General features: G+C 50.8%; 1 protein-coding gene across 1 annotated transcript in view; it reads right to left on the bottom strand.

Annotated features, from left to right (window-relative positions):
* NTN1 (netrin 1) overlaps positions 1-26,730 on the bottom strand; it is a 106,969-nt gene that overhangs the window by 20,215 nt on the left and 60,024 nt on the right. Inside the window, exons 3-4 of the mRNA XM_051634777.1 lie at positions 13,430-13,579; positions 10,469-10,522 (exon numbers count right to left, since the gene is read on the bottom strand). Coding sequence (XP_051490737.1) covers positions 10,469-10,522; positions 13,430-13,579 — 204 coding nt within the window. The remainder of the gene's footprint in view (positions 1-10,468; positions 10,523-13,429; positions 13,580-26,730) is intronic.

Raw genomic sequence — 26,730 nt, 5'->3', positions numbered from 1 at the left:
CTTTAGCAAGGCTTTGACACTGTCTCCCAGAACATCCTTGTGGATAAGCTCAGGAAGTGTGAGTTAGAAGAGCAGAGATCGAGAGCTGGCTGATCAATAGAGCCCAGAGGGTTGTGATCAATGGTGCAGAGTCCAGCTGGAGACCTGTGACTAGTGGTGTTCCCCAGGGGTCAGTACAGGGCCCGGTCTTATTCAACATCTTCATCAATGACCAGGATGAGGGGATAGAGTGTAGCCTTAGTAAGTTTGCTGAGGGTAAGAAGCTGGGAGGATTGGCTGATCCACCTGAAGGCTGTGCAGCCATTCAGCAAGATCGGGACAGACTGGAGAGCTGGGCAAAGAGGAACCTCATGAGGTTGAACAAGAATAAGTGTAGAATCCTGCACCTGGGGAGAAAAACCACCATGCACCAGTTTAGATTAGGGGTTGACCTGCTAGAAAGCAGCCCCATGGAGAAGGACCTTGGGGTCCTGGTGGACAAGTTATCCATGGGGCAGCAATGTGCCCTTGTGGGCAAGAGAGCCAATAGCATCTTGGGATGTATTAAGAACAGTGTGGCCAGCAGGTCAAGGGAGGTTCTCCTCCCGCTCTACTCTGCCCTAGTAAGAGTGCTGTGTCCAATTCTGGGCTCCCCAGTTCAAAAGGGACAGGGATATGCTGGAAAGACTCCAGTGGAGGCTGCAAGGATGATTAAGGGGCTGGAACATCTGCCATATGAGGAAAGGCTGAGAGACCTGGGGCTGTTTAGTCCTGAGAAGAGAAGACTGAGAGGGGACCTTATTAATGTCTATCAACATCTGCAGGGTGGGCGTCAAGAATGGGCCAGTCTCTGTTCAGTGGTGCCTGTGACAGGACGAGGGGAAACGGCACCAAGTGACAACACAGGAAGTTCCACCTCAACATGAGGAGAAACTTCTTTCCTGTGAGGGTGACAGAGCCCTGGGACAGGCTGCCCAGGGAGGCTGTGGAGTCTCCTTCTCTGGAGACTTCCAAGACCCATCTGGACATGTTCCTGTGTGACCTGCCCTGGGTGTTCCTGCTGCAGCAGGAGGGTTGGACTTGGTGATCTTCAGAGGTCCCTTCCAACCCCTGTGATTTTATGACACTTTGCAATGTTCCATCCCTGTGGGACAGAATGCTCCTCCAAAGTGTCTGGACTGTGGAGATAAATCTCTATTGCTCTTATATCAGCAACTCAAAGTCTTCAGCTTGTGGTTGGGAGCATGGAGGAAAAGCACATGGAGCAGAAGGGTGTGTATGGGTGGAGCTGGCTTTTGTGTAAAGGCACCTGCTCAGGCTTTGTACCAGCACGGGTGCTGGGCCACCCCTACCCCGTAACCAGCAGAGCCGCTCAGCAGGGAGCTGAACGGGGCAGAAGTCGGGTGAGTTACTGTCACTTTTGGGGTTTTTTTGGGTGGGGCGGTGGGATGCTCTGTAAACCCTGACAATTCCCCGAGACCCTGTTGTAACTCCTGGCGGTAGTTACACGAAATCTTTCCTACAGAACAGCCCCAGGCCTCCCTGGGACCACCTCGTCGGGGTGTCCTCAGCCCTGCCCGCCGCACACCCGCCCGGCCGCAAGAGCCCGTGTTGGAAAACCGCCCTCGGGCAGCGGGAGCTGCTCCGTGCCGGGCTGGGACCTGGTGCGTGTGAGGACGGTGGAACCAGCCCCTCCCCGGGCAGCCCCTCCCCGGGGGAGCCATGCTCCGCAGCCCTGCGGGCACCTCCAGCCGGGAGGATAACTACCCTTAACCTCCTCCTTGAAACAAGGAGGTGCAAACGAGCCCACAGCAGCCTCCTTTCTTCTGCCTGAACAAGATTGATTGAAAAACAAATTGGCGCAAATAAAGCATGTAATTAGATTAAAGCCTCTCGCCTGGAGCGGGTGGGAAGCCAGTGGCAGGGCGAGAGGCAGGATCGCGCAGCCCCCCCAGCACCCAGCACGGCTGGGGGGCAGGAAGGGCGGGGTTGGCACTGGTCCCACCGCCAGGACCCCCAGCACCCCGCAGGATGTGGCTGGGGCTGCCCAGGCCCCCGGGAGCTGCCCCGGCTCGGGCCGTGTCCCGCCGCAGGGTCCCGGCCGGGCACGGTTCGGTGCTGCGGGGACCGGCCCTGGGACCCCCCGGGGGATCCCTCCCCTGGCACCCACCCAGCCCCGCACGGGGCGGGCGGGGTTGCCCGCTGCCGGGTTTGGGGTGGGAGGGAATCGCCGGAGCACTTGTTGGTGCTTCAGGACATGGGTGCCCGCAGAATCCCGTTTTTCCCCAGAGAGAACCGGAGCGACCACGGGCAGGCTGCGGGCACCGGGGCCCGGTGGGGACCGCCCAGCCGGGCCGGACACCGAAGCACTGGGAAACAGGGCACAAGGACGGGCTCGCCCTTCTCCCGGGAGCAGCCAGAGCGGACAGCACGTTTCGTACCCTTCCCGCAGGAGACGAGGGGGACCTGGGGTACCAGCCTCAACAGCTCTTTGTCCCCACCAGACTCTTCCCCGCTGCGAACTCGTCCCCAGGCTCCGAGCGCTGACCCGCTCCAGGGCTGGGAACACGTCCGTGCCGAGAGCTCACAGCATTAAATACATCCAGAGGGAATCATCTCTTCTGGAGAGCCTTTGCCACCCTATACATTCGCGGCCTGGCAGCAGGTCCCCGGCAGGGGGTTCGGGGCAGGACATGCCCAGAGTTGGGGCAAATCCATTCCACTCCAGGGCAACTAAGGGATGGAGCTGGGGGCAAGGGCTTTGCTTTGCCAAGGGGAAGCAGCACCTGGAAATGTCCCAGGGAGGGGACAATCATTCATTTAACTTCAAAATCATCATTATTATTTTTTTAAATGGGTCTGACAGCGATTCTGGGCTTTTCAAGTCCTTCCTCTGAAGCTCGTGGCTTGGCTGTAGTGCCCAGGGCTTGTGGGCACCCAGATTCCACATTCCCTAAGGTGGCAGCATCCTAGAGTTAGGAATGAGGGGGTGGAGGGATGTGAATGGAGGGATAGAAGGAAACGGATGGAGGAATGGATGGATGTGAATGGAATGATGGAGGGAAACAGGGATGCAGGGATGGAGAAAAGGAGGGATGTGGGGATGGAGAGGTGGCCAGTGCCAACCTCATGAAGTTCAGCAAGGCCAAGTGCAAGGTCCTACATCTGGGTTGGTGCAACCCCAGGCACAAATCCAGGCTGAGGGGAGAATGGATTGTGAGCAGTCCTGAGGAGAAGGACCTGGGGGTGGGAGGAGATGAGAAGCTCAACATGAGCTGCCAGTGAGGGCTGGAGCCCAGAGGCCAATTGTGTCCTGGGCTGTATCACAAGAAGTGTGGCCAGCAGGGCCAGGGAGGGGATTCTGCCCCTCTGCTCTGCTCTGGTGAGCCCCCACCTGGAGTGCTGTGTCCAGCTCTGGAGCCCTCAGCACAGGAGAGACATGGAGCTGTTGGAGAGGGTCCAGAGAAGGACCACCAAGATGATCTAAGGGCTGGAGCAGCTCTGCTCTGGAGACAGGCTGGGAGAGTTGGGGTGTTCAGCCTGGAGAAGAGAAGGCTCCAGGGTGACCTTAGAGCACCTTCCAGTGCCTGAAGGGGCTCCAGGAAAGCTGGGGAGGGACTTTTCACCAGGGACGGCAGTGATAGGACTAGAGATAATGATTTTAAACTGATAGAGGGGAGATTTAGGTTAGACATCAGGAAGAAATTCTTCCTCATGAGGGTAGTAAGGTTGGATGAAGCTTGTGCAGCCTGGTCTGGTGGGAGGTGTCCCTGCTCACAGCAGGGAGGCTGGAACTAGATGATCTTTAACATCCCTTCCAACCTTCATCATTCTATGATTCTATGGAAGGATAAAGGGATGGAGGGCTGAAGGGATGTGAGGATGCAGGAAGCCCTGTGATGGGATTATGAGAACACAATGCAGCTGTGCATGAAACTTGTCAGCAGTTTTGTATTGGTTTGGATTTGTTGGTTTTGTGGGTTTTTGGTGGTTTTTTTTTTATTTTATTTTGGTTTTTGACAGACTTTCTGAAATATTTTGAAGCTACCTAAGTTTCCTCATTGGAAACCCCTCACCCTTATTGTGCTCACAGCCATTCACCATGCATCACCACAAGAAACCTCTTTTCAGGAGGGAGATGGATGCTGTGGCCAATCAATCAGTCAATCAATCAGTCAATCAATCAGTCGATCAATCCATCACCTTGCTTACAGCCTGAGACAGGCAGAGAATACCCATGCTGGGCTGAATTAATCACTTATTTGGACAGATACAAAGCTGAATGCCCCCAGACTGAGCCCAGATTTACACCAGGGTGCCTGAAATGAGAATTTCACCTCCTGATTGTGCTGCTGGCAGCTGTGCAGCCCTTTCATTCCCAGCCTGCGGGATGCTCCCATCTCTTCCCAGAGCTTCCACTCCCTGTTAGCTTCCTCCTCTCTATGGGTGCAAAGTCTCTCCTTTTCACACCCTTTCCCTGCCTCTGGGGCACCTCTCTACAACTACCTGAAAGGAGATTGTAGGGAGGTGGGAGTTGGGCTCTTCTCTCAAGTGAATAATGACAGGACCAGAGGAAATGGCCTGAAGCTGCACCAGGGGAGGGTTAGACTGGAGATTAGAAAGAATTTCTTTACCCAAAGAGTGGTTGGACAGTGGCACAGGCTGCCCAGGGAGGTGGTGGAGTCACCATCCCTGGAAATGTTGAAAAGAAATAGAGATGTGGTGCTGAAGGACATGATTTAAGTACTGAATGGGTAGATCAGGTTATGGTAGATGGATTTAGGTTATGGTTGGACTTGATGATCTTCAAGGTCCTTTCCAACCAGGATGATTCTGTGATTCTATGATTCTCACCAGGACAGAGTAGTGCCCACAGCCTGGCAGCTCCTGCCCAGCACAGTCAGGAGCTCTCTGGGCAAGCCCAGCCCAACCCCTCCATACGTGCCAGCACTGACACCAGTGCACACACAGGCACATGCTCCTTTTCACTGAGTATCAGCGCTGGGTGATGACCAAGACATGTCACTACCTCAAATCTGAAAAAAACTAAGGCTAGCCAGCGTCCTGCCTGGGATTCTGTAGAGTTAAGGCTTTGTTATTTCCTGTCTTGGTCTTGAGACAAATGTGGTTTGAAATCAGACACCTCCTTGGGCTTTTCCCTTTCAATACACATCAGCTGGCAAAAGCTAAACCCTCTTACGTTTTCCCGTAGCGCCTGCCACGTTAACTTTGCAAGGTTAAAACTTGGGTTTTTTGGTGTTTTTTCTTTTTCAGTTTGCCTCTGGTTAAGGAGATCTGCCCTAGAATTAGCCTTGCACACCTCTGCTCAGTGGAGAGCATCCCTCCCTCCTCTGGGCAGGCTGCCTGTCACAGCACAGCACCCGGCCAGGCCAGCCACCCTTGGGGCTGGCAGGAGGCTGGAGAACACTGGGTGGCTGTATCATGCTCAACAGCTGGGGCTCATAGCCAGCCAGCCCAGCCCAGCACAGCCCAGTGTAGACCTGGCCCTGCTGGGGTGGCTGGACTGAGGGCTGCCTGCCTGAGATTTGGGAGGGCTGCAATGTTCAACATTTGTTGGCAGCTTTGGTGTGGGGCCTTCTCTGAGAGAAAACCATGGCACGTGGGGAGACTCCAACCCAGCCATTGCCCCAGGAGGCCCAAGGCCACGGGAGGCAGGAGGAGATGGAGTTTCAAGGGATATCTCCTTGATCTATTGACCCAGCTTCTGAGTCTACATCAGCAAGATGGGCAAGTGCCACCATCCAAACACACAACCTGGGTGCTACCTCAGTGCAGAGCTGCTCCCTTCCCTCCCAGCTTGCTCAGTGCTCTGAGAAGCAGGGGAGAAGTGAGCTTCAGTGTGGTGTGGAACTGGCTTCCTCCAGCCTTCTAAGAGCCCACCCAAGAGCTGTGCTCACATGCCCAGGCCTAAGCACAGAGTGATAAGCCAGGTCCTCACTGGCCAAGCTGGCAGCATCCATTGCACAATGGGGAGAGGTTTGCCACTCACCTCCCCCAGGGATGGTGCAGTGGTTTAAATAAATGTTCAGGAGGGGGTTGGGGAGCAGCAGTTTGTCCCTGTGTCCTGTTCCAAGTGCAGGGTCTGCACAATGCCACCAACCTGTCCCCACACTGTCATTTTCTGAGCAAGCTTTGTACCCCTCACAGATGGAAGCAGCTGGTGGCTCCCATGGTGTTGACTCCTTGTTTCCAGCTACTTCAGCTCATGAAAAGGAGCTACAGTACCAGTCATCCTTTCCTAATATCACTTTTGCCTTGAAGATGGTTCTGCAGAGATGATCACAGTGTTTATGTGACCATGAGTTGGGGACCAGTGGTCTACAGCCTCTGGGAGTGAAGATGTGGACCCACAAAGACCATGTTCCCACAGGGATGCATGGGTCCGGGCGGGCCAGGAGGCTGGAATGAGGAGATGGCTCCCAGCTGCCAGATCCATGAAATTCAAGCAAAGCTCCTGAGAGGAAGTGATTTAACTCGCCTTTGAACGGTGCCTGGTGAGGTTTTGCTGGGATGATGCAAGTGTTGGTGGCAGCAGGCCTGAAGGACTGCTTTTTCATCATGTCCATCTATCTATGAGCCTATGGCCACCCTCTGAAATCTGCATTTTGCCCTTCTTCTCTGGGGAGCAGGGACCCTCTGAGGGTGGCCTTGCTCTGCCCCAGTTCATCTAGGCCTGGGCAGGCCAAAATGAAAGTCTTCAACTTTCAGACAAAATAAAACCAACTCTTTTTTAGGGCAGGACAACTCTGACTACCAGCAAACAATGCTGAGACAGGAGCACCAGGTCATCAGAGAGGGCAATTTTTCTCATTCTTGGTTTTGGTGGAGGATTCTGGCTAAAATTTGGGAATTTCACCCCAAAGCCCAAGCTTGGGATGGATGCTGAAAGGAGCTGGCAGAAGCCTTCAGCTCTGGCACAGGACAGGGTGGGAAGAAACCAAGGGTGTTCCTGAGGCTGGGACACAGCTGGGGGTGGCCAAGGGGCCAGGAGCACATGGAGGGTGCAGGGGGGGTTACGTGGGACATGTGTGTGCAGGTACAGATGTGATGTAAGGGAGGGGTGGGTGGCAGGGGGATGGCTTGTCCCAGTGCTGTGTGGCAGGGGCTCTGCACCACAATGGCCCCAGGAGCTGTGGGGGAGCCATGGGGTGCTCTGCCCCAGGAACCAGTGCTATCATCTGTGTGGTTTCTATTTCCCACAAAGTTTCCCAGACGGAAGCCGTAACCTTCCATGTGTTTTTCCCAAGGGAGATGCAGAAGCAGGAACAGACTTGAAAGACTCAGCCCATGGCACTGGGGTGGTGTTTTGTTGTTTGCGGTGTTGTTTGTGGTTTTTTGGTTGGTTGGTTTGGTTTGTTTTTTTTCTCCTTGAGAGTATTCCAGGTTGTTCCAGAGCAGAGGCCTGACTGCCCATCTCCTTTCTCTGAGCTGCTTCTGGAAGGCATTAATCATCCCCGCATCCCACAGCCTGCATCCACCTCTGCGTGCTCTGGGAAAGCTGCAACCTGCAGCCAAGCTGCTTCAGGCCCCTGCACATCCCAGACAGACAGAGGGATTGTTACAAATGTTCTGGTTTTTTATTCTCCACCCCCTCTCCTACCCTCCCCCCACCTTTTCTGCACCTATCTCCAGCCTTTTCCTCACCAGTCAGGAAGGGCTCAGGCAGCATCTTGGAGCCCAAATGACTTCTGGAAAGTCCAGATCTGGTTTTGAAACCTAAAAGGCTGATTTCCAGGGGAAAACCATGCAAAGTTGCATCCATCCAATCACCTGTTTTTATTTAAACCCACCAGCTGAAAGCATCCACTTAAGATAATTTCCAAGCCAATCTGAATTCAATTCAGATAAGTCAACAACTGACTGGCAGGTTTGTAAACCTTTTCCCCCCAGTGTTATTTTTTTTTTTTTTCTCTTTTGCTGGGGCTCCTGTATTTCTGAACAGGACCAGAAAGGAACTGGGTGGTAGCAAGAGCTTTCCTCTCCTGGCCATGAAAATGAGAAGCACCTCCTCATCATCCTCCAGTTTCCCAGCATGGGAGAGCATGAATGCATTTCGTGTAAACAATTCCATTTTGGACCATTTCCCCAAACTGATTCAGAGCTCTGAGAGCTAAGGGGAGCCAGGCAGGACCTCCATGCCAAAGCTGACATTGTTCCACTCGTTGCACTCCTTGCATTGGCTCAGGCTCTTTTGGAATTTATACCTTGTTGACTCAGTGATGACATTAATTTGGACCCCAAAGTCTTCTGCTAATTTCTTTCTTCATCATTATAACTCTTTTGATCTCATATCTTGGAGGCTTTGGAAGACACACTGGTTTAGGTGTTTGTCAAGAAAACACCATGGATTTCAAAGGATGCTTCAGGGTTGTGCTGGGAGATGAGTGATGCCAAGACCCTGGACCCCCTAACACTCCCCGTGGAGAGGAAGGAATGCAATATGGAGGGTTCAGGCTCCCAGGGCAAAATGGTGCTTTAAAAGTTCAGTAAAAATCACTGTGAGAAGAATGATGATTGGATGAAGGGCCCATTAAATTGCTCAGCTTGGCTCAGCCTCTCCTGGGCTTTCACAGGGAGGTGGTACAAGCCCCTTCTGTTGAGATGGATTGGTCCCTGGTTGCCAGTCCAGGTGGGAGCAGGGAGATCCAGCCCTCCTGTGATGTGGGGATCCAAGAGATGCTGCTGTTTTCTCTTGGCTCACAGGCTGTCAGGATACCCAGCTCTGTCCCAGCCTGTGGATAACCCTCTTCCAGCCCCCAATGAGGGTTCTTTTGCTGAAGGGAGGTCTCTAAGCCTGCTGAGATGTTCTCAGTTACAGGCTCCATACAAATTCAGTCAGGCTTGGGCAGATTCCTATCTAACCCTTTTCTCCAGGACAAGGATGTGGAGTTATGGGACTTGATCCTTCCCCAGTGGGGCCATTTGCTGCCCTCCTCTGTGGGGGCTGAGGGCTGGAGGCTGGATCCCTGCCAGCAGCACCAGAGACAGATGGTCCCTTGGTGGCCAAGCTGGAAGGTGTTTCAGACACCTACCCAAAGCTTTGGTTGAAGGTGAGGAGCATGTCCTGACCAACACACCTTTAACCCCCACAGCCATCCCTACAGGCACTGCCTAGGTAGATGTCCAGGTGCTCCTTGCCTCTCCCCACTGTCTGGACATGGACGTGGACCTGCTGTCCACCAAAGTATCCATGTTTGGTGCCTAAGAAGCATACACAAATCAAGAGGCACACACCTGAGGCTGTGAGACATTTCCTGCTCACACCAGTCTGAGACACAACACTGAAACACAGAGTTGCTGCTGTTGTGTTTGCAGGTAGCAGAACTTGTCCTTTTAACTAAGCCATACAGAAAACCCTGGGCTTCACCTTCCTGCAACACTGGAGACCTTGTCCCTTTGCTCCCTGCTTTTCCACCCTGGGAAGAGCTCCTGAGCACTCGGCAACAGCCACAGCCTGTGTGCTCGCCCTGCCCCGGGGAGAGTCTTGGCTCTGAGTTCAATCCAAGGTGACGCCCATCACTTTTAGTACAAAATCCTTTATTTATGAACCCTCCTACACTGCTGAGACAAAAGTAAACAGCTCTTACAGCCCGTGTCCTTCCCAGCTGTGGCGCTGTTCAAATACCTGGGAATCTGCAGCCAGTGGGATGGAATCAGTCACCATTTCCTGGGGCCCTCCAGCCCCTGCTCTCATCCCCTGCTCAGACCCGTCTGACCCCGAGGGAGCTGGGGACAGGAAAGTGGGGGCACGTGGTGATCCCTCTGGGGGTGTAAATCAGGAGGGGATGGTGGTGGGGTGCACATGGACAGGCTGCAGCCACTACTGCAGGACCTTTTACTGCAGGACCCCCTGCTCTGAGCTCTGTCCCCCGGCTCTTACAGTCACTGGCCTTGAGACACATCTGAGCACAACTGTCCCCAACAACACCACTAACCACAGCCACATCCCACCCCGAGGACCTGCAAAGCCAAATGCCAGACATGCTGTGGTTGATGTACACAGGTCACATCAGCAGCTAGGGGGTTTTTTGGGGTTTTGTCCTCTTTTGGGGCATTTATGGTTCTCTAGTCGTCCCCCACCAGAAGAACTCATCTGTCCTGTTCCCTTAACCTCTTAGGGCTCTTCTACTTGAGCAGCTAACCACTCAATTTTAATCCTCAACCAGGTCTTGAATCCTTACCTCTTTTCCATCAAGCTTTGGTCCCACTTTGGGTAACCCCTGTGTGCCTATAGATTTAGTCACCTCTGGGAAAATCTTTCTGCATCTTCCCTGCACTCCCATGTTCTCATAGAAACACTCATCTCTCAGGATGCTGCACACTTGGACATTTTGGGCATGAAAGGAAACCACTTGTCCCAGTACGAACAACAGAATTTAGGCATTAGATTTATGTAATTTCATATGAGGCAGACAATTGCTCAAAAGGCATTTGCCATCAAGCTGCTTTAGAAGAAGAGACAACATACCTGCAGGCTCCTCTGTGCTGCTGGCAGTGGTGGGGGGGGGGGCAGCAGGGATCTCTGGGCAGGACAGCAAGAAGCAGGCAGGGAAGGAGAGGAGAGAAAAGAAAGAGGCATTATTCCTGATCCCAAAGAGCCTGGCCCGTGCACATGCAGTGTTTGCCCTTCCCAAGCTTTCCCAACTAGCAAGGAGGGAACAAAAATACTTTCAGGGTATTTTAGGGCTGTTCTCCACAGGTCTTGATGTGCTGGTTCCTTGAGAAGGTTTTTTAAGCCAAAAATATTGTGGCTAAAAATAAAAGACCATATAACCAGCTAGGTAATTGTTACGGTGTCCTGGCCAGCAATGGCTATGGTGGCCCAACACAGCCTGCTGCAAGTGCCATGTCCCAGGTGGTACCCCAGGGTGAGGGGTGCTCTGGCAAAGTGCTGCCTGTGGTGCAGTGCCCACCCCCAGCAGGCAATGGGAGCCCTCCTGCATTTCCTGGCCCCTGGGTTGTCTATTCTAGCCGCTACTTGCATTCATGTCTGAGACCTCTTGTGTGAGACAGGGTGCAGGTGAAGTGGTGCACGTATTAGCTGGGATGCAAATGTTATCTCACACATTTAAAGGAAACACAAACATAACTGGTTGTGCTTTGGGGTTGACATTGCATAAGTGAAACAACATCATGTTCTGGATCTTCCTGCCTGACTGTTTGTTGATGTAGAAAAGGCTGGACTGCAGATGGAGTGCATTCTATGGTCCCACCTTTGGCAAGATGAACTCTTTTCCCCTGCACATATGCAACTCTCATGATGCTTTGTCCATTTAGGGCACAGTGCTGCAATTTCTGTGCATCCCTGAGAACCCCAGTGGGGGAACACACTACCAGTCCATTTTAACAGTGGAATTTAGGCACCAGCCGAGGTACAGCATCTGCCTCCTTCTGCTTTTGCTCTTGGGAACCCACCTGGCCTAGGAGACAGGGTTTGACTGCATTGCAATGATGGCAGCTCCTAGGGGTGCAGCCCAACTAGCATTAAATGAGTTCTTGAGTCATTCATCCTCATGCAATTAAAAACACAGGCACAAGCCCTTGTGAAACACACACTGCATAATCAGGCAGTATGTGACCAGCCAGCATAGCTGTCCCCAGGCTGATGGCTCCTGGCTGCCTGGGCAAAAAGACCCTGCTGGGGTCTTGTTTATTCCCCATGTGGTTATTTTTGGGGCTTTTGGGACTTGAGCAGTGATAAATCAGAGAATAACTGTGCTCTTGCAGATCATCTGGACAGCTTCGTGCTATGTGCAATGTGTCTGTGCCTCCCCATGCCAGATGGAAGAACTGAGCAGGTTGGGATGGAGAGCAAGAGCCCTCCACAACACACATATGAAATATGTGTGAAAGACATCCTTCCCGTGTGCTGACTGACATTTTTCAAGGATGAAATTGTGCTAGTTTGGGATTTTTTTAGGATGAGAGAATTGTGAGTTGCTCATATCCTCATGTTAATTGCTTTAGCATTGTACGTGCAGACCAAATGCCCAACAACTGTGCAGCCACTTGGTAGCCACAACAGAGTGTTGCTTAAAAAATGTTTCAATCAAGATTTTTGGCCCCTTGGAAAGGATGTTTGGCATTGACACCCAAGTAAGGATCTCTCCCAAGTGCTGGGCTGCAGGGCCAGGGCAGGGCAGCCCTGCCAGGCTCATGCCACCGGGCAGCTTTGAGAACACCAGTTCTGCAGCTGGCATAAGCAGAGCCTGGGTCCAAAAGCCTGGTTGGATCATGTTGAAATTCCATGTCTGTCTTTATTTAGTGCACTGAATCCCAAGGGAGGTGATGCAAGGAACAATTTACCCTCAAGTTTACCATGGCCCAGGGGAACGATGAACGATAAACCTCTGAGCATACTTGCTGCAAAGCATACCAGAGCCATGACTGCAGCAGCATGGGGAAACCATTGCGACATGGGGAAGAATGAATCTCAAGTGACCAAAAACCACCCTGGAATGGATGTTTTCTTCAGCAGGGGAAGGTGGAGAAAGGGGATGGCGATCCTGAGGGGCAGATCCTGCCAGGAGTCAGTGCAGCAGCAGACTGTGGTTTCTCAACAGAGACTTAATTCTTTCAACCTTCACTTGGCTTTTCCCATTGGGCCTTTAGCCCCTTTTAGCAGCAGGGAGCAGCCTCTGGGGGAGCAGCCCCTCCTTCCCAACACAGCCTGGGCACCGTCATTTTGATGCTTCGTTTTGTTCAGGGAGGTGGAGATGTGTCTTGCAAGGTGCACAAGCTCCTGAATGCTCTTCCAGCAGCCAAACCAGGAGGCAGGAGGGAGAAGCCCAGGACTGATTTGAGCCTGGCATCGAGCCCTCGGCAGGGACTGCACAGGGATGGGGATGTTTGCAGAGAAGATGCTGCAACTGAGAGACTTTGGGAGCTGTACCTGGTGTTTGCTGCTGTTGTTTTAAGTGCAGAGGGTGAGAGCAGCTTTACAAAAGCAAATTGAAAAGCAAACCAAGGAAGCAGAGGGTAGAATAGCCCTGTTTCTGGGTGGGTTGTGGGACTGTAAAATCCGCTGCAGCCATCTAGGTGCTGTTGGCTGCATTACTGTGATGGCAACTCCATCCAAACAGCAGCTCCTCTGGTTTGAGCTCTGAGCCAGTGTGGCACAGCCTGATTTTGGAGAGAAAAACCTGTTTGTAGCTATCTGCCTTAGCATCCAGACCTGACAGGGTGCCCCAAAGCAAATGTGCTCTGGGGGCACATTTGTTCTGAGAAGAATAATCAAATTACTGGCAAACAGGGCTGTAGATGCACTCACACAACCAACCCAACAAGGCAGACAGCCCCACCCCCCCAGCACTGCCTGTTAGCATGCATGTGGTGGGGTTGTTGTCAGCCCAGCCTGGGCAGGGGCTCCTGTGGGTTTCTAAAGGTTAATATCTCTAATTTACAGACCCAGAAAGAGCAATCCACCTACTTATGCAGGGGGCAATGGGAGAGCGGCTCTGCTGGTAGCCTTTGGCGCATCGGTTGCAGGTGATGCCGGTGACACCGTCTTTACAGGGACATTGGCCTGTGGTCTGGTTACAGGTTTGGCCAGCGGCGCCCACGGGATGGCAGTCACACTCTGTGGGGGGAACACACAAGAAGGTCAGGGGTGGAGGAGAGCTGGACTTCTGGTCAACGTCCTGTCCAGCCAGCAACCAGACTGACCTGAAAAAGAAGTGGGATTTGGCAAAGGAGGTGTGCATGGCTGCCCCTTGGGACCAGGGAGGACTGCAGTGGGAGGGGGTGGCCCAGCCACAGCTGGAGATGGAGCTGCAGCCAGGACTACCTGCCCAGGGCAATGTGTGCTCAAAGATACCCACCCAGGGACACTGCAACTGCCTGATCCCATGGGTGCCATGACCAAGAGTTTTCAGGGCCTGAGGAGGAGAGGAGCAGCCAAGGCAGCATCACTGGAGGCCTCTGGGAGCCCCAGCACCCACTGCCCCCACTCCAGCTGGCTTCAAACTCCTTTGGGCTCCCTGGAGCAGTGGCAGGGCTGTAAGGAAGAGGTAGAAAACCAAGGAACATTTCATCACCTCTTCAGCACAGGGTCTCTCAGGCAGGAAGCAATCACTTTCAGAGATGTTGGGAATTCATTTCACGTGCACTACAAGAAAAAAACCCCACACACTCTTTTCAGTGCTTTCACTCAAGTCCTTCCCTGCTGAGAAGCATCCCAGGCAGCTGGCATGGTGGGATCAGGAAGGAAATGCCCTTATGGGATGCAGGCAGGCTGGAGGACCTGCTGTTCCCAGCCAGATGGATGGAAGCTTGACAACAGAGCTGGGCAGATGTGAAGGGTTTGTCAGAGGATGTAAATACTGTACTTGAAATCATTCACCGTCTCATTTCCCACAGTGGGACTTACCGGCGCAGCTGTTTGTTAAAAAAAAGAGAGGAAAAAAAAAAAAAGCAGCAGGGCTTGTTATCATCACTGCTCCAAAAGGATTATGGCCTCACACACTTGTTAACAGCCCTGATTTCTAAGAGCTGTGAGCTCCGTGCCAGGCTGTGGTCTGCGCCTGCTGAGTGGTGGCAGGGAAAGGCAGGACATCTTTCCTTCTCTTGTGCAGCATCCTCGGGAAGGAGCCAGCCGGAGTCCTCCCTGGGGAGCACTGAGCCTGCTCTCCTCTGCCCCTGGGGCGAGCTGCCTGCCACAGACAGGGTCTGGGGGAAAAACTGCCCCACTGCCCAAAAACTGGGGCCAGTCTGTGCATCAGGATCTGGGTGGGTGTCTCCATGGACTCCAGCGACTGGGCTTTGCTTTTTAAAACACCCTCAAGCCCCCAAATTGAGCACATTGCTTCTGTGAGGGTTTGTGTTGCACCCTACAATGGTTCTTGGTTTGTCTTGCACACCCCTGGCTGTAAGACACCCCAAATCTGCCTGATTTCGGGACAGCAGATCACATCCTGTGTTCATTTGTGTCAGGTGTCCAAGTTCAGTGTTTGACTGGAGCTTCTCTCCAACCTGCCCCAGCACCATCCTGCTCCTGCTCCCTGCGCCAGCAGCACCCTGTTTGACCTATATTTACTGGGCAGCAATTCCCAGCCTGCTCCTCTTCCCAGCAGGGTTTGGATGGTTCCTGAAGCCCCCTTGCACTGGGATGTCCCTGCACTGAGATGTCCCCTTTTCACTCACATGGGGCACCCTGTCCCCACACAGCCCACCCAAGACCACCAGCAAACTGTTGCCATCCTCCAGCTCCACCAGTGCTGGATGGGAAGAGACTTAGCCTTGCCAAAACCTGAGGATTTTTTTCATGAGAGGAGAAAAAAGAAAACCAGCAAAGATTTGGTTTCTTTTCTCCTCCTCCTCTAACACCTCTGATTTGGGGTTTTTGATTAAAATTACTACTCTCCCCCCTGGCCTCGAGCAGCTTCTGGGAAACAGCCACTTGCAAAAGCACTCATAGGGAAATCTTGCTTTTCCATCAAACCCAGTTTGGATTAGAAAAGTCTTAAGGGTAAATCAGTGTGACTGGTGAGGAGCATAGAGAGTAGACTGATGTTTAAGTGGCAAAAACTGCAGGCTGCAGCCCCAGGGGGTGGCTTCAATATTGCTGGGGGAGAGGAAATAAAAATATATTAAAACTGGAGCCTGCAGAGGAAACAGGACAGAAAAGAGTTGAAGAAGAGCAGAGAGACAGGAGTTAAAAAAAAAAAAAAAAAGCAAATCACGGAAGGGTTGCACAAGGAGAGGCAAAGGGCAGGAGGATGGGGAGGAATATGACTCGTGCTCAAGAAGGTTTCAGGCATCGCCTGCAAAACCCCATTCTGTGAGTAATCCTCCCCATGTGAACACATTGCACTAGTTTCAGTGGGACTGCTTGGATGAGGAAAGGGGAGGGGGGAAGAGGAAAGAAAGGGAAAAAAGTCTCTGTGGTGATTCAGACTTACAGAATCAAGCTCGTAGAGGATGGGCTGCAGAGCACAGAGTGCTCTTTTGGACACCAGATAAATAAATAGTGATGCTGCTGCTTCCTTCCCTCATGAGGTAATGCCTTGGCACAGCTTGTCCAAAGCTGCTGGGGTTATTTTTACAGCTTTATCTCTTTGAGGTTGTCTACTCTCCCCCCAGGCTGGGCTCCTGTGAGTGCTCTGCAGCACAGATGTCAGCAGTGTCCCCACTGGCATGCATGATGTGCCCAAGGTTACAAAGCTGACAAGTGGCAGAGGAGCTGGGAATCACCATTTATTCATCCAGGACGTCACCAGAAGAAACCCTCCCTAGATGCAGAGAGGTCCCCAACTCTTCTTCCACCAGTCCCCAAATCTTCATTGCTGCCCAAGACTCTGTGAGCCCGGGATGCCTGCATTGGGCAGTGACACTCCAGCTCCTCAAATGCCTGACACCATTTTGACTTTCCTGTCTTCCAGAAAACTCTGGATCAGCAGCAAGTGAGGTCTCCTGGCACAGGGAGACAGGAGGTGGTCTGAGTAGTATCTGCAGATGTACTTGCCGTCCCTGTCCTGGAGGAACTGAACCAGTGCCAGCAATTAGGAGCAATTAAAGGCAATTTGCAGTTCTCTGGCCAGTGCAAACACTTGCAGCCAGCAATTACAGGCTCTTCTCCTCCCACAGCCATGGAGTAGTTGGGTTGCTGGTGGTTAATGATGATTTTTGCAGTACAGTTCAAATTTATAGAATCATCGAGTGTTTTGGGTTGGAAGAAACCTGAAAGCTCATCTTGTCCCAACCCCTCTACCATGGGCAGAGACACCTCCCAGCAGCCCAGGTTGCTCCAAGCCCCATCCAACCTGCCCTTCAACACTTCCAGGGATGGGGCAACCACAGCTTCTCTGGGTAACCTGGGCCAATGTCTCACCACCCTCACAGGAGGGAATTTTTTTCTCCTATCTCATCTAAATCTGTCCTCTTTCTGTTTGAAACCATTACCCCTCATCCTACACAACCCTATTCCTTATGTTGTAACCCCAAATTGAAGAACAACTGCAGTAGCTTTGCAAAGAGGGGGAAGATTGGTGCAAACACCCCCTTGTCATCCTTGCTGCCTTTCTGCTAGGAACCTTTTGGTTCACAAAACACCTTGTTATGCCTGGACTTCCCTGAGTGCAAGTGTTTGCCCCTCACTCACCATCATGCAGAATATCAGCAGAGCAGAAAGCAGGAGGCATGAGGAGAAGGTGCTCAGGACACTGTTAGGGACACTAAGAGGGATAATGGTAGTTTCTCCTCTGTATCCTCAATGCCTTGCTCAAAAGAATCACTCCACAAGGGAGAATGCAAAGGTGCAGGGAGTGAGATGTGGGAGGAGTGAACAGAGATGATGGTGGTACAAGAAAACGGCCCGTCTTTGTTTCGTTAGTTCCACAGCATCAGGGGGAAGGAAAATACCTGTCATGATTTAGTTCTTTCAAAAAATCTTTAAGGAAAATCTCTGATGAGTGTCTGTGGCAGAGATGACCAGGAGCAGTTATTTCCTGCTTAAAAACCTGTCTGTGGAGGAGAAAACAAGAAGTAGATGTGAGGTTTTAATGGGGAATGAGAGTAGCAGTGGGGCTGCCTCTGTCCACAAAAGCTGATTTTTCTTCTATAATTGCCATGACCTGACAAGCAGGGAGCTAACAGTATTTCCAGCTGAACACCTTCAGCTTGACCAGTTCGGATATAAGGAGACCAGGCAGGTCTTCTCTGACACCTGCCCATACTGGCCATATGGGTTAAGGGACAAGACAAAACCCAGTGCACGAAAGGATGGATAATGGGAAGGAAGGAACAGGGTGGCTTATACAGGCTGAAGGGTCCCAGTTAATTGCAGCCACTCCAGAAAAAGCTCTAGGAGTCAATGAAACATCTGGCTGATTGCAAGGGAGCTCAGAAGAGCTGCAAGATAGCAGTTTGTGTGATCAAAGGGGTAGAGAGCAACACTGAATATCATCTCGTGACACCATAGAAATCAAGAGCACATCCTCAGCTGGGGAGCTGGAGTGAAAGGCATGGAGAGGCACCCATCTGAGGGCGACAGGAAAGATTAGAACTGACTTGCCAAGAGACGATGGAGTGGTGCCAAGTACTGCATAGCACTGAGAAGGTCAGACAGGTGCTCCTCTTCACCAGTCCTTAAAACACAGGGACAAAGGAACATTCAAGGCATTTAAAAGGCAACCTTTTTTCAATGATAAAAGGAAATGCTTCTTTGCACTGCATGTAATTAACTCGTAGAACTCATGCTACGAGACACCATGGCAGAGGCCCAACAGGATTAGATGGGCTCATGAATGAGAACATCTGTAGTTACATTACCTGGGATTAATACATATACAGATATAAGCACTCCAAGCCAGCTACTAACTGCCTGCAGTGAGGAAGAGATTTCCCCTGGGTGCATGCTCTTGCAAAACTGTCTGTCCCACAGTTTTATATCCCTGTCTGAAGCTTCCAAGACAAGCCACTATTCTATGCATGGATGTGCTGAGGCAGCCCATCGCCTGCTTGGGCAGTGGTGCATTTCTGTGCTTCAGCTGGGATCTGCCTGGTTTGGGACTAAAACAAATGCCTGAAAGAGAATTTTAGGAGCATGCGTGAAAGGATGCAAAGTGCCCAGGAAAAGTGGTTGATGGTGGGATGTCTCTGGCCCACTGAAGGTTGACAAGTAATATGGCAAAAATGCAAATATTTTTCCACCCCTGAATTTTGGTCGGTGGCATTCCCAGCTGCTAATCTTCCCCTCCATCCCCCAAAGTGTTTCAAAAGGTAAACAGAGGGATAAACCTCCAGGCTTAGCTGTCTTTAAGTGTGACCTTTTTTTGAGAAGGCACCTGAAAGGACCTGCATTTTTTGAGAATTAGCATCTGCCTGTCTTCAGGGAAGCTATTTCCTGGGCAGGTTTTCAGAACGATGAAAAAGCTGTTTGGCTGAACCACAGAAGAAGGTTCAATTCCATGGGGTCTCTAGATCCCCTCTTGCCCCACTGAAGTTATCTCTGCATTGATAACATGGGCCTCAAGACTTCCAGACTGAAAAGCCCAACAAGTGACCCCTTTGCCTTGCACTGTGCACTAAGCAATAAAACAGCAATGAAGCTGGGAAAAACACACCTTAATTTGCAATAGTCATTGATGAAGGTTTCTGTATGAAGAAAGACTTTTCTTCAGGAAATCACACTCAGTTTTAACTATGAATTTAGGTTCCACATAGGTGATGTGTTGTAGGTGCACATTTATATTTAACCATGCTTTTAAATCCTTTTTCAGAATCAGGGCCAAAATTGCCTTCCTTTGCCTGCTTTTGTGTTTTCCTCCAAAGACTCCAAACAGTAAAAAATGTAGCTCCAGAAGATTTCTACTGGAAAAAAATGCACCAAAGTCAAGCTGTGCATGAAGAGACTGATTCCAACAATATTTTAAACAGGAAAATGTCAAAACAACTCAACTTTAATTTGCCTGGTGCTTCAATAGAGCAGCCCATGCATCCTGATGCAGAGACAGTGCTTCAAGTACTCTTCTGTTTTAGTTTGTAGAGGTTTGGTTCAGACATTATTGCTTCAGCAAACCTTTTTGTAATTATCAGTAATTTTTTCCTGATCCACTGCCTTTGGGAACTCAGGTAATTTAAATCCTAGTTCCAGTGAACAGATCTCGCCAGGGAAAGCCTGGTGTGGATAACTCCTGAGGTCAGTTGTACCTGTAAACCAACAAAGGTGACCCCAGCCTTGAAGCTGTCCCAAGGACCTGACTTTTGGTAGGAGGTTTGCTTTGGCTCCTGTCTTTGAAGAAACAATTCAAACCACACGAGGTTCCTTCCTTTGAAGACCCACCCCAGTTCTTTGTCCATAGGTGAACTGATATCTGGAGATCTGAGCAATGCTGGCTCTGGGGACAAGATCCTGCAGGGATGGGTGAGACCATATTTAACAGCAGAGTGTCTCCACCACAGGAGGCACATCCTGCAAATCCCACAGATTTATGTCACTGGGAAGAAGAACTATGGAATTTACTATGTACACACCCAGGCTGGTCCCAACCAGCTTGCTAAGCAGAAGCAGAGGTTGAAAAGTCTCTGTGTTAACTCTGAATACTAATAATGGCTTTAAAAATTAACTGTTAACTGCTTTGAAATGAGATCGTTGGCTTGTCTGCTATATTGTGAACTGGATTTAGTTCTCCAAAGGATCATGTTAATGCACAATGTCCCTCAGCACATTCTCTGGCAGATTTAAAGGTTTCTTGCCAGCAGAAAATGAATTCTCCCTTTTATCAGGCAAAGCCAAATAATCTCTCGGTGTTTCACAGTGTCCCTCCTCCTGCATCGCTTCTCAGGGGTCTCCCATTTCTTCCTCCTGAGCTGGCACTTGGAGAAGCCAAGGGCTTTGGCGCCCTGTGGTTTGGGCCAAATTTCACAGATTAGACCTTGTCTTTGTCTTCTCCATAACAAGGAACAGACTGGGCCCACAATGCCTCCACTGAGCAAGAGTCACCGCTAATCCGGAGGGGGCTTTGAACCACAGTCGTAAATCCACTTTTTGGGCAGGAGCACTCTGGGCAGGCATTAGTGACACAGACAATAAGACAATTATGGCAGCACTTTCCAAAATGCTCCAAAATCCTCTTGTTAAAAAATGGTTTGAAATTCCCCTCTCGTCTTGGAGCTCCACCGTTTGGGTGATGGCAGCAGAGCTGGAGATGCCAGCAGGGAGAGTGGAGGGGATGAAGCGCTGGGGCTTCCTTCTCCCTGCTTTGCTGCAGAACTTTGGTTTGGTCATGGAAGATGTCATCCCTTTTATTTTTCCATCAAAAAAATGTCAAGTCTGGTCAAAGATCCCCTGGGGCAGCTCTGGCCAGGCAGAGAGTGGCTGAGCGGGGCACAGTCCCAGACACAGTGTCTCTCAAGCAAAATAAGGCTCCACCTGTTCTCATGAGTGACATCTCATGGGAAAGAGTGGGTTGGAAAATACTTATTTTGAGGGAAATTTTAAAAGGCAAACATTTTCTCCTCCTGATGTGTTCCTCCTGAGGAAATGAGATACCTACAAGTGTGTTCTCCCACTAATAATATTTCAATCAAATCTGGCACCAGAGCAAAAGTCTCAGAGATAATGAGACAAAAATGAGGATGAGTGAATGAGTTAGAAACCCTAGAAAAAGCTCAGCTGAGGGGGAACCACTGAGTGTGCATAGCCCTATCAGACACTAATGCATGCACAGTGTGGGGAGTCGCCCCCCCAAAAAAACCCCAAGTACCTGCAAAAAATTGAGGGCACAAATCCAGGCCACTGATCTGTGATGCTCTGAGAAGTGGAAGTTTAACTGGAAAACTTCTAATTGAGAGAGAAGCCTTTTGGGTTTAGTGTGCTTAAAACCAGAACAGGGCATGTGGGTGAGCAGGATGGAACTTGGTTTTAGTGTTCAGGACCTGAGAGCCTGGAGGACTTTTAGCTTTTTAGGTATACAGCAGGAAATTATCTCAACACTTAGAAAATGTTTATGGGGAAGGCAAATTATTCCTTTTCTTTCCTCTGTCTCAGAGATGTGCAAATGGCTACACAAATGGATTTAGCAGCTTTTGGTCTCAGTCTGAGGTTTGTGATGGAGAACTGGGTTCTAGTCTGTTGTTTGTTTATTTTAATAGAGTGTAAATTCCCCTCTACTGTGCTGCACCCAGCCACTTCTGAAAAACCTCAGTCCAAACCTGCCTTTCAGGATTGCTTATGGATGTATTCTGTATTTTGCCAAAAAAAACAACCCCAAACCACTGTTTTGAAGGCAGCTGGCCCCAAATTTAGGCAATAAAACTCCTCTCAAGTGCCATCATTGCAAGGAAGGGATTTTTCAGAAATGCAGCTCTTCTGTCAGGGAATCAACCTTGTTCAAATTTTCCTAATAAGCCAGATCATCCAAATATCTAATGTGGATTTGTGACTCAGCCATGAGCTGTATCTTCCCTTTGAAGGTGCTGGGGAAAGGTTTCTAAGCTGCAATGGGGAGCTCCAGGTGTTTCAGAGGATCTTTGGTTGAGCCTTCTCCATCATATGTATTGGTTTCTTGGAGTCAGAAGAGCAACTTGCCCCGAACTCTGTGACCCTACACAGCGTGGGCAGTTTGTGCCACAGCTTTTACTCTTTCTGGAGGACACTTACATGCATCTTCAGCTCATCTATTCATGGGGATATTCATCCTTCCTATGCTAAAGGTGGTGAAGGGCTCTCATTACAGCATCTCTAAACCAGCTCATGTCCTCCTGGGAGGTGGTGCTTTGGGTCCTGGTTTTATTCATTTGGGTGGAAGAAGCAACTGGTGGGTGTATTTGTGGGAGAGTGTCCAGAACTCAAGGGGCATTGCTGGGGCCCCAGGTGCTTGGGGCTGGGCTCGGGGTGCTAAGCAAACACAACACAGCCATGGTCCAGGGTCTCTGCTGCAGGTCAGGACCTCGCCTGGCGAGGTGTTGTCTTGCTTGTGGCCAGATGTCTTCCCATCCCATTTGAAGATATTTCAAAAGCCCCTTCTGCACCTCCTGGTCCCTGAATCTGATCTGTTTCAATGTTGCCTCTAAATGAGTCAATCTCTGCTGATTCAGTGAAGTCCAAAAGATGCTTCCAGAAGAGAAGGGAGCTTGGTGACAAGGCTTCTGGACGTGCCCATGTGGCTTTTTGGGCCCAGGCTAGGAATCAACCCCCTCCCTTGGCACTGAGGAGGGGTCAGGGTGCCCAGGGTGCCTGGTGGCTCTGAGTGTCCGGGCTCACTGGGGACTTAAATTGTGCAGCAAAGCACACCTGGGTGGGAGCAGTGTATGAAGTTATTGACTTCCCTGGAGCTTGAAGACAGCTGCAGTTTAAGGAAACTTTTAGCATGGAGGTGATTTTGCTTTGATCATATCACCAGGCACAGACAAACCTCTCTCTTTCCTCTTCTTTTCCTCTCTTGTTTTTTTTGGTTTGGTTTGGTTTGGTTTTTTTGTGTGTGTTTTGTTTGTTAGTGGGTTGTTTTTTGTTTGTTTGTTTGTTTTTCTTGTTTTCGTTTGGTTGGTTTGGTTTTGGTTTTGTTCTTGTTCTGTTGTTGTTGTTTTGGTTGGTTGGTTGGGTTTTTTTGGGCCAGAGGGAGTGGAATTAATTACCTTCTAAGCCAACTTCTGGAGACTGTAGCTGACCAGAGACCCCTGGCATGTTTGCTTCATCTGGGATGTGGGCAGCAGACCCACCTTCCCCTGGTGATACCCTTGGTGTTCTGCCAGCCCTCAAGTGAGGGGTCTCCCACCAGTCCTCTGTGCTCTCTCTAAGCGTGCAATTTTAAATCCCAGATTGCCTTAAATCCATCCCACTAAAAGTAAGTATCTATTTAAATGCTGCTGTGCTGTGGGAGGTGGCCCTGATCATAAGCCAGAGAGAGAAGAAATTCAGTGATGAGTTTCTGGGAAGACCAGACAATGGAATTTTACTCTTGTCCCAGTTAATTTGCACCAAAAGGGAGTATCAACCCCAATACTGGAGAACTTCCAGGGGCAGATACACAGAGAAGCAAAAAGTCTGACTGTTTCAGATCACCAGTGGATACTAACGTGAAACCAGAATGTGATATTCATGGTTCTTAAAAGTGTGCCCTGGCATGTGGCAGCATCCCCACGTGCTGGGTGGAGGTGGTGGAGCTGCCCCAGGGTTGGGGCAAAGGGCTGGGCACAGCTCTGGTATTTGGGCTGTTCCTTTTTCATGGTTCACATAGATCACACAATTAGAAAGTCTTTGGGACTGGAAGGCATGTGCGGAAGGGAGAGCAGGGGGAAGGCTGGCACATGGAGCCCCATATGGCTTGAAGCAATTAGAAAGTCTCCCAATCACTTTTATATGTCATTGAAATTGTGGATGTCTAGAAGCTGGCCTGGCCTGGTAGACTTCTTGCATTGAGCTCAAGTCTTCATTAAAAATGAGAAAAATCACTCTTTTTCTAAGTTTTCACACTAAAACTCTAAACAGTTAAAGAGCTTCTGTAATAATAATGTCCCTTCTTTGCTTCGGGACTCTTCCAGCCCAAGTGGGTGGATGGGGTCCCTCTGCCCCGGGTTCTGGAGGTGCCATGGAGGTGGTGGCACTTGGTGGCAGCTGCATTCAAGCCTTCCATGCAGTGACCAGTGTGCACGGGCTTAAAGTTGTATTTCTGTAAACTTCCTCTGATGGTTTGTGTGCGCCTGGGGGTTGCTGTTGACAAGTTTTAGATGGAGAAACAATAAATCTGTGCTCAGCACTTGAAATAATATCGATATAAAAGAATTATGGGGCTCTGGGGAGTAGGGTGACTGAGGCACCACCAAACACAGTATAGAGGTACAGTTAGAAAATGTTTCTTGCAGCAGTGGAAGAGCATGCCCTAAGGAGAAAAGAAGGTTTATGTTTGCCACAACAGTTTCCCACAAGTGCCTTGAAGGTTCAGACTTTCTCCAGTGATGTGAGTTCTCAGAGGTGACCACACCTTGATACAAGAACTTGATCCAAGCCCTGCCAGCACAAGTTGGCTCATCTCTTATCTATACAGGAGCTCCAGCTGGTCTTCAAAGAGGAAGAAAAGAAAGGAAGGACATTTGATAATTAAAGGCAACTCCCTGGTGGGGGGAGGGGGATTCGCAGAAATTATTGCCTTGGACTTTGTCTTGTGAAACTTCAAATGAACTGGACTAGTGATGCCCTTCAAAATGAGGTTGCTCTGGGGAGAGAAGCATCTCTCTTGGAATGCACATCACTTCCTCCTAAGGTGGACATCAAGGGTAGATCTCCTGCACGGATGCCCAGCAGTGACAGGAGGGAGCTTGTGAGAGCTGGTACTCCCTGCAGGCAGGGAAGGGCTGGGGACCGGAGCCCTCCTGCCAGGAGCCGCCACCTGTGGCACTGCTGCCCCAGGCATCCCTGGTTTAGTTGTTTCAGCCAGGCCACCCTTATGTCTTTGGGATGGATCAGCTGTGAGCTTGCCTACGCCCCCCAGCTGTAGATCGGGGACCGAGGTGGCGGGGGACATCAAGGCTGATGGGATGGTGACCACAACTGAGACCTGCAGAGATGCACCGCGAACAGACTGATCTTCCTGGGACCAGCCTACGGGACACCAGCCTCCGTTGTCTAATGTGTGTTTGACTCCGGCTGCCTCCTGCACCCCGACTTCTCAGTGGGGCTCCAGGCAGCAGGAAGAGCTTCATCTCCCCTGCTTCGGGCTGGTGGAAAGGAGCTCGCTGCGCTAAGCTGGTCCCGCAGCTCCCTCTATAGTCGGTGGAGAGAGACGGGGAACTCGTCACGCTGTCCCTGTCACCAGGGACTCTGCTCTCCTCTCCAGCAGCACCAGGAGCCAAAGGAGTTCAGCTGCGATAGTGTGTTTCCAACACCCCTCCCCCCCCACCCCCCCATCTCCCAGATTCCTGCAGCTGGGTTGGAAGAAAACCTGTATCTGAAATCAAGGACCCGGGGCTGAGCCTATGGGGACAACACTCACTCTTCACATGCTTGAACCCAAACTGGCTCAAAAAAGCAAAAGTCCAAGTCTTGAGCCTTTGCAAGTCCAGGAAAGGATGGGCAGGTAGGCTGAGAGGGCTTTTGGTTGGGGTTTTTTGCATAAACGAAACAATCCTCCAAGGCAGATGGAGCAACCTCCCAGGCTGGGCCCGGGCGTGGGGCTGCCACAGTCCATCCTGCTTTTTTACCAAAACATGAAGATCTAATGCATGTGACCTCCCCAGGTGCCAAATCCTGCCCCTTCACGAGGGGTTTACACTGGCAGCCCCAGCACTAGTGCATTCATAACGTGCATCGTTTATCATCTTTTCATCAAAAATCCTTCTTCCAAGGTGCAGAGCTGGTTTACAGCCAGGCTATAAAATCCTGATGAATCTCCGTTCCAATGGAATAACATTAGTCCCAATAATCTGGCAAATATCAGGAGGGAAATTTAATCAGAAGAACTAACACCAGGGTCCTGATTTATGGCAGCCCATGACGGAGCTTCACAGGACCCAGATGTGGAATTTCAACTTGCAACATCATTTGGAGCAGAGGGCAAGCAGGAGGAAGGGAAACAGGGCTTCAGAGCTTTGGGAGCTCTTCACAGAATGTTAGAATCACAGAATGTCAGGATCACAGAATGTCAGGGGTTGGAAGGGACTTCTGGAGATCATCTTGTCCAACCTCTTCATGGTCTCTCAAGAACCAGAGAGAAAGGAGGAACAATTTGCCCTTATTTTGAAAGATGAACACAGAATTTCTGATGCCTGGGGTTTTACTGTTCCTCAGGACAGCCCACACACCTGTGGGGTCTGTGTGCAGGACCCAGATTTTGAGGTATCTGCAAGAGCATCCTACTCTGGCTCCCAGCGGATGAGCCCATCCGTCCTTCCCTGTGCAGCCACAGGGCCCCCCCAGCCCCAGGATCCCCACCAGGGGCCAGGCAGGGATTAGCTGTGCACCCTGACCCCAAAGGACTGGGCAGCCCCAGCTGCCTTCAGCAACTGGTGTCCCCAGCACCGCAGCCCCCGCTCTCCCCAGCCCCCCACTCCAGCCCGGGCCCTGCCATGCCCGCTCCATCCGCCAGCCACCCCTCTGCCTGTGCCTGGCAGACTTCATGCCAGGCCCTTGCCTGTTGCGTGGCTGTGCCATGGGGCATCTCTGGTCACTGACAACTTTGTGGGGTTTTTTTTTGCTTTTACTGTTTTTTTGCAAGAAAACAACTGAAAACAAATGCACAGGTGAGGAACGAGGGCTGGCTGCTTCACTGTGACCACCAGGGGAAAAATCATCTGTAA

This window comes from Apus apus, chromosome 17 (assembly GCF_020740795.1).
Source record: "Apus apus isolate bApuApu2 chromosome 17, bApuApu2.pri.cur, whole genome shotgun sequence".
In the NCBI taxonomy this organism is placed as follows: domain Eukaryota; kingdom Metazoa; phylum Chordata; class Aves; order Apodiformes; family Apodidae; genus Apus; species Apus apus.
Note: the sequence above shows the minus strand (reverse complement) of the source record. Positions and strands in the feature narration are given on the sequence as shown.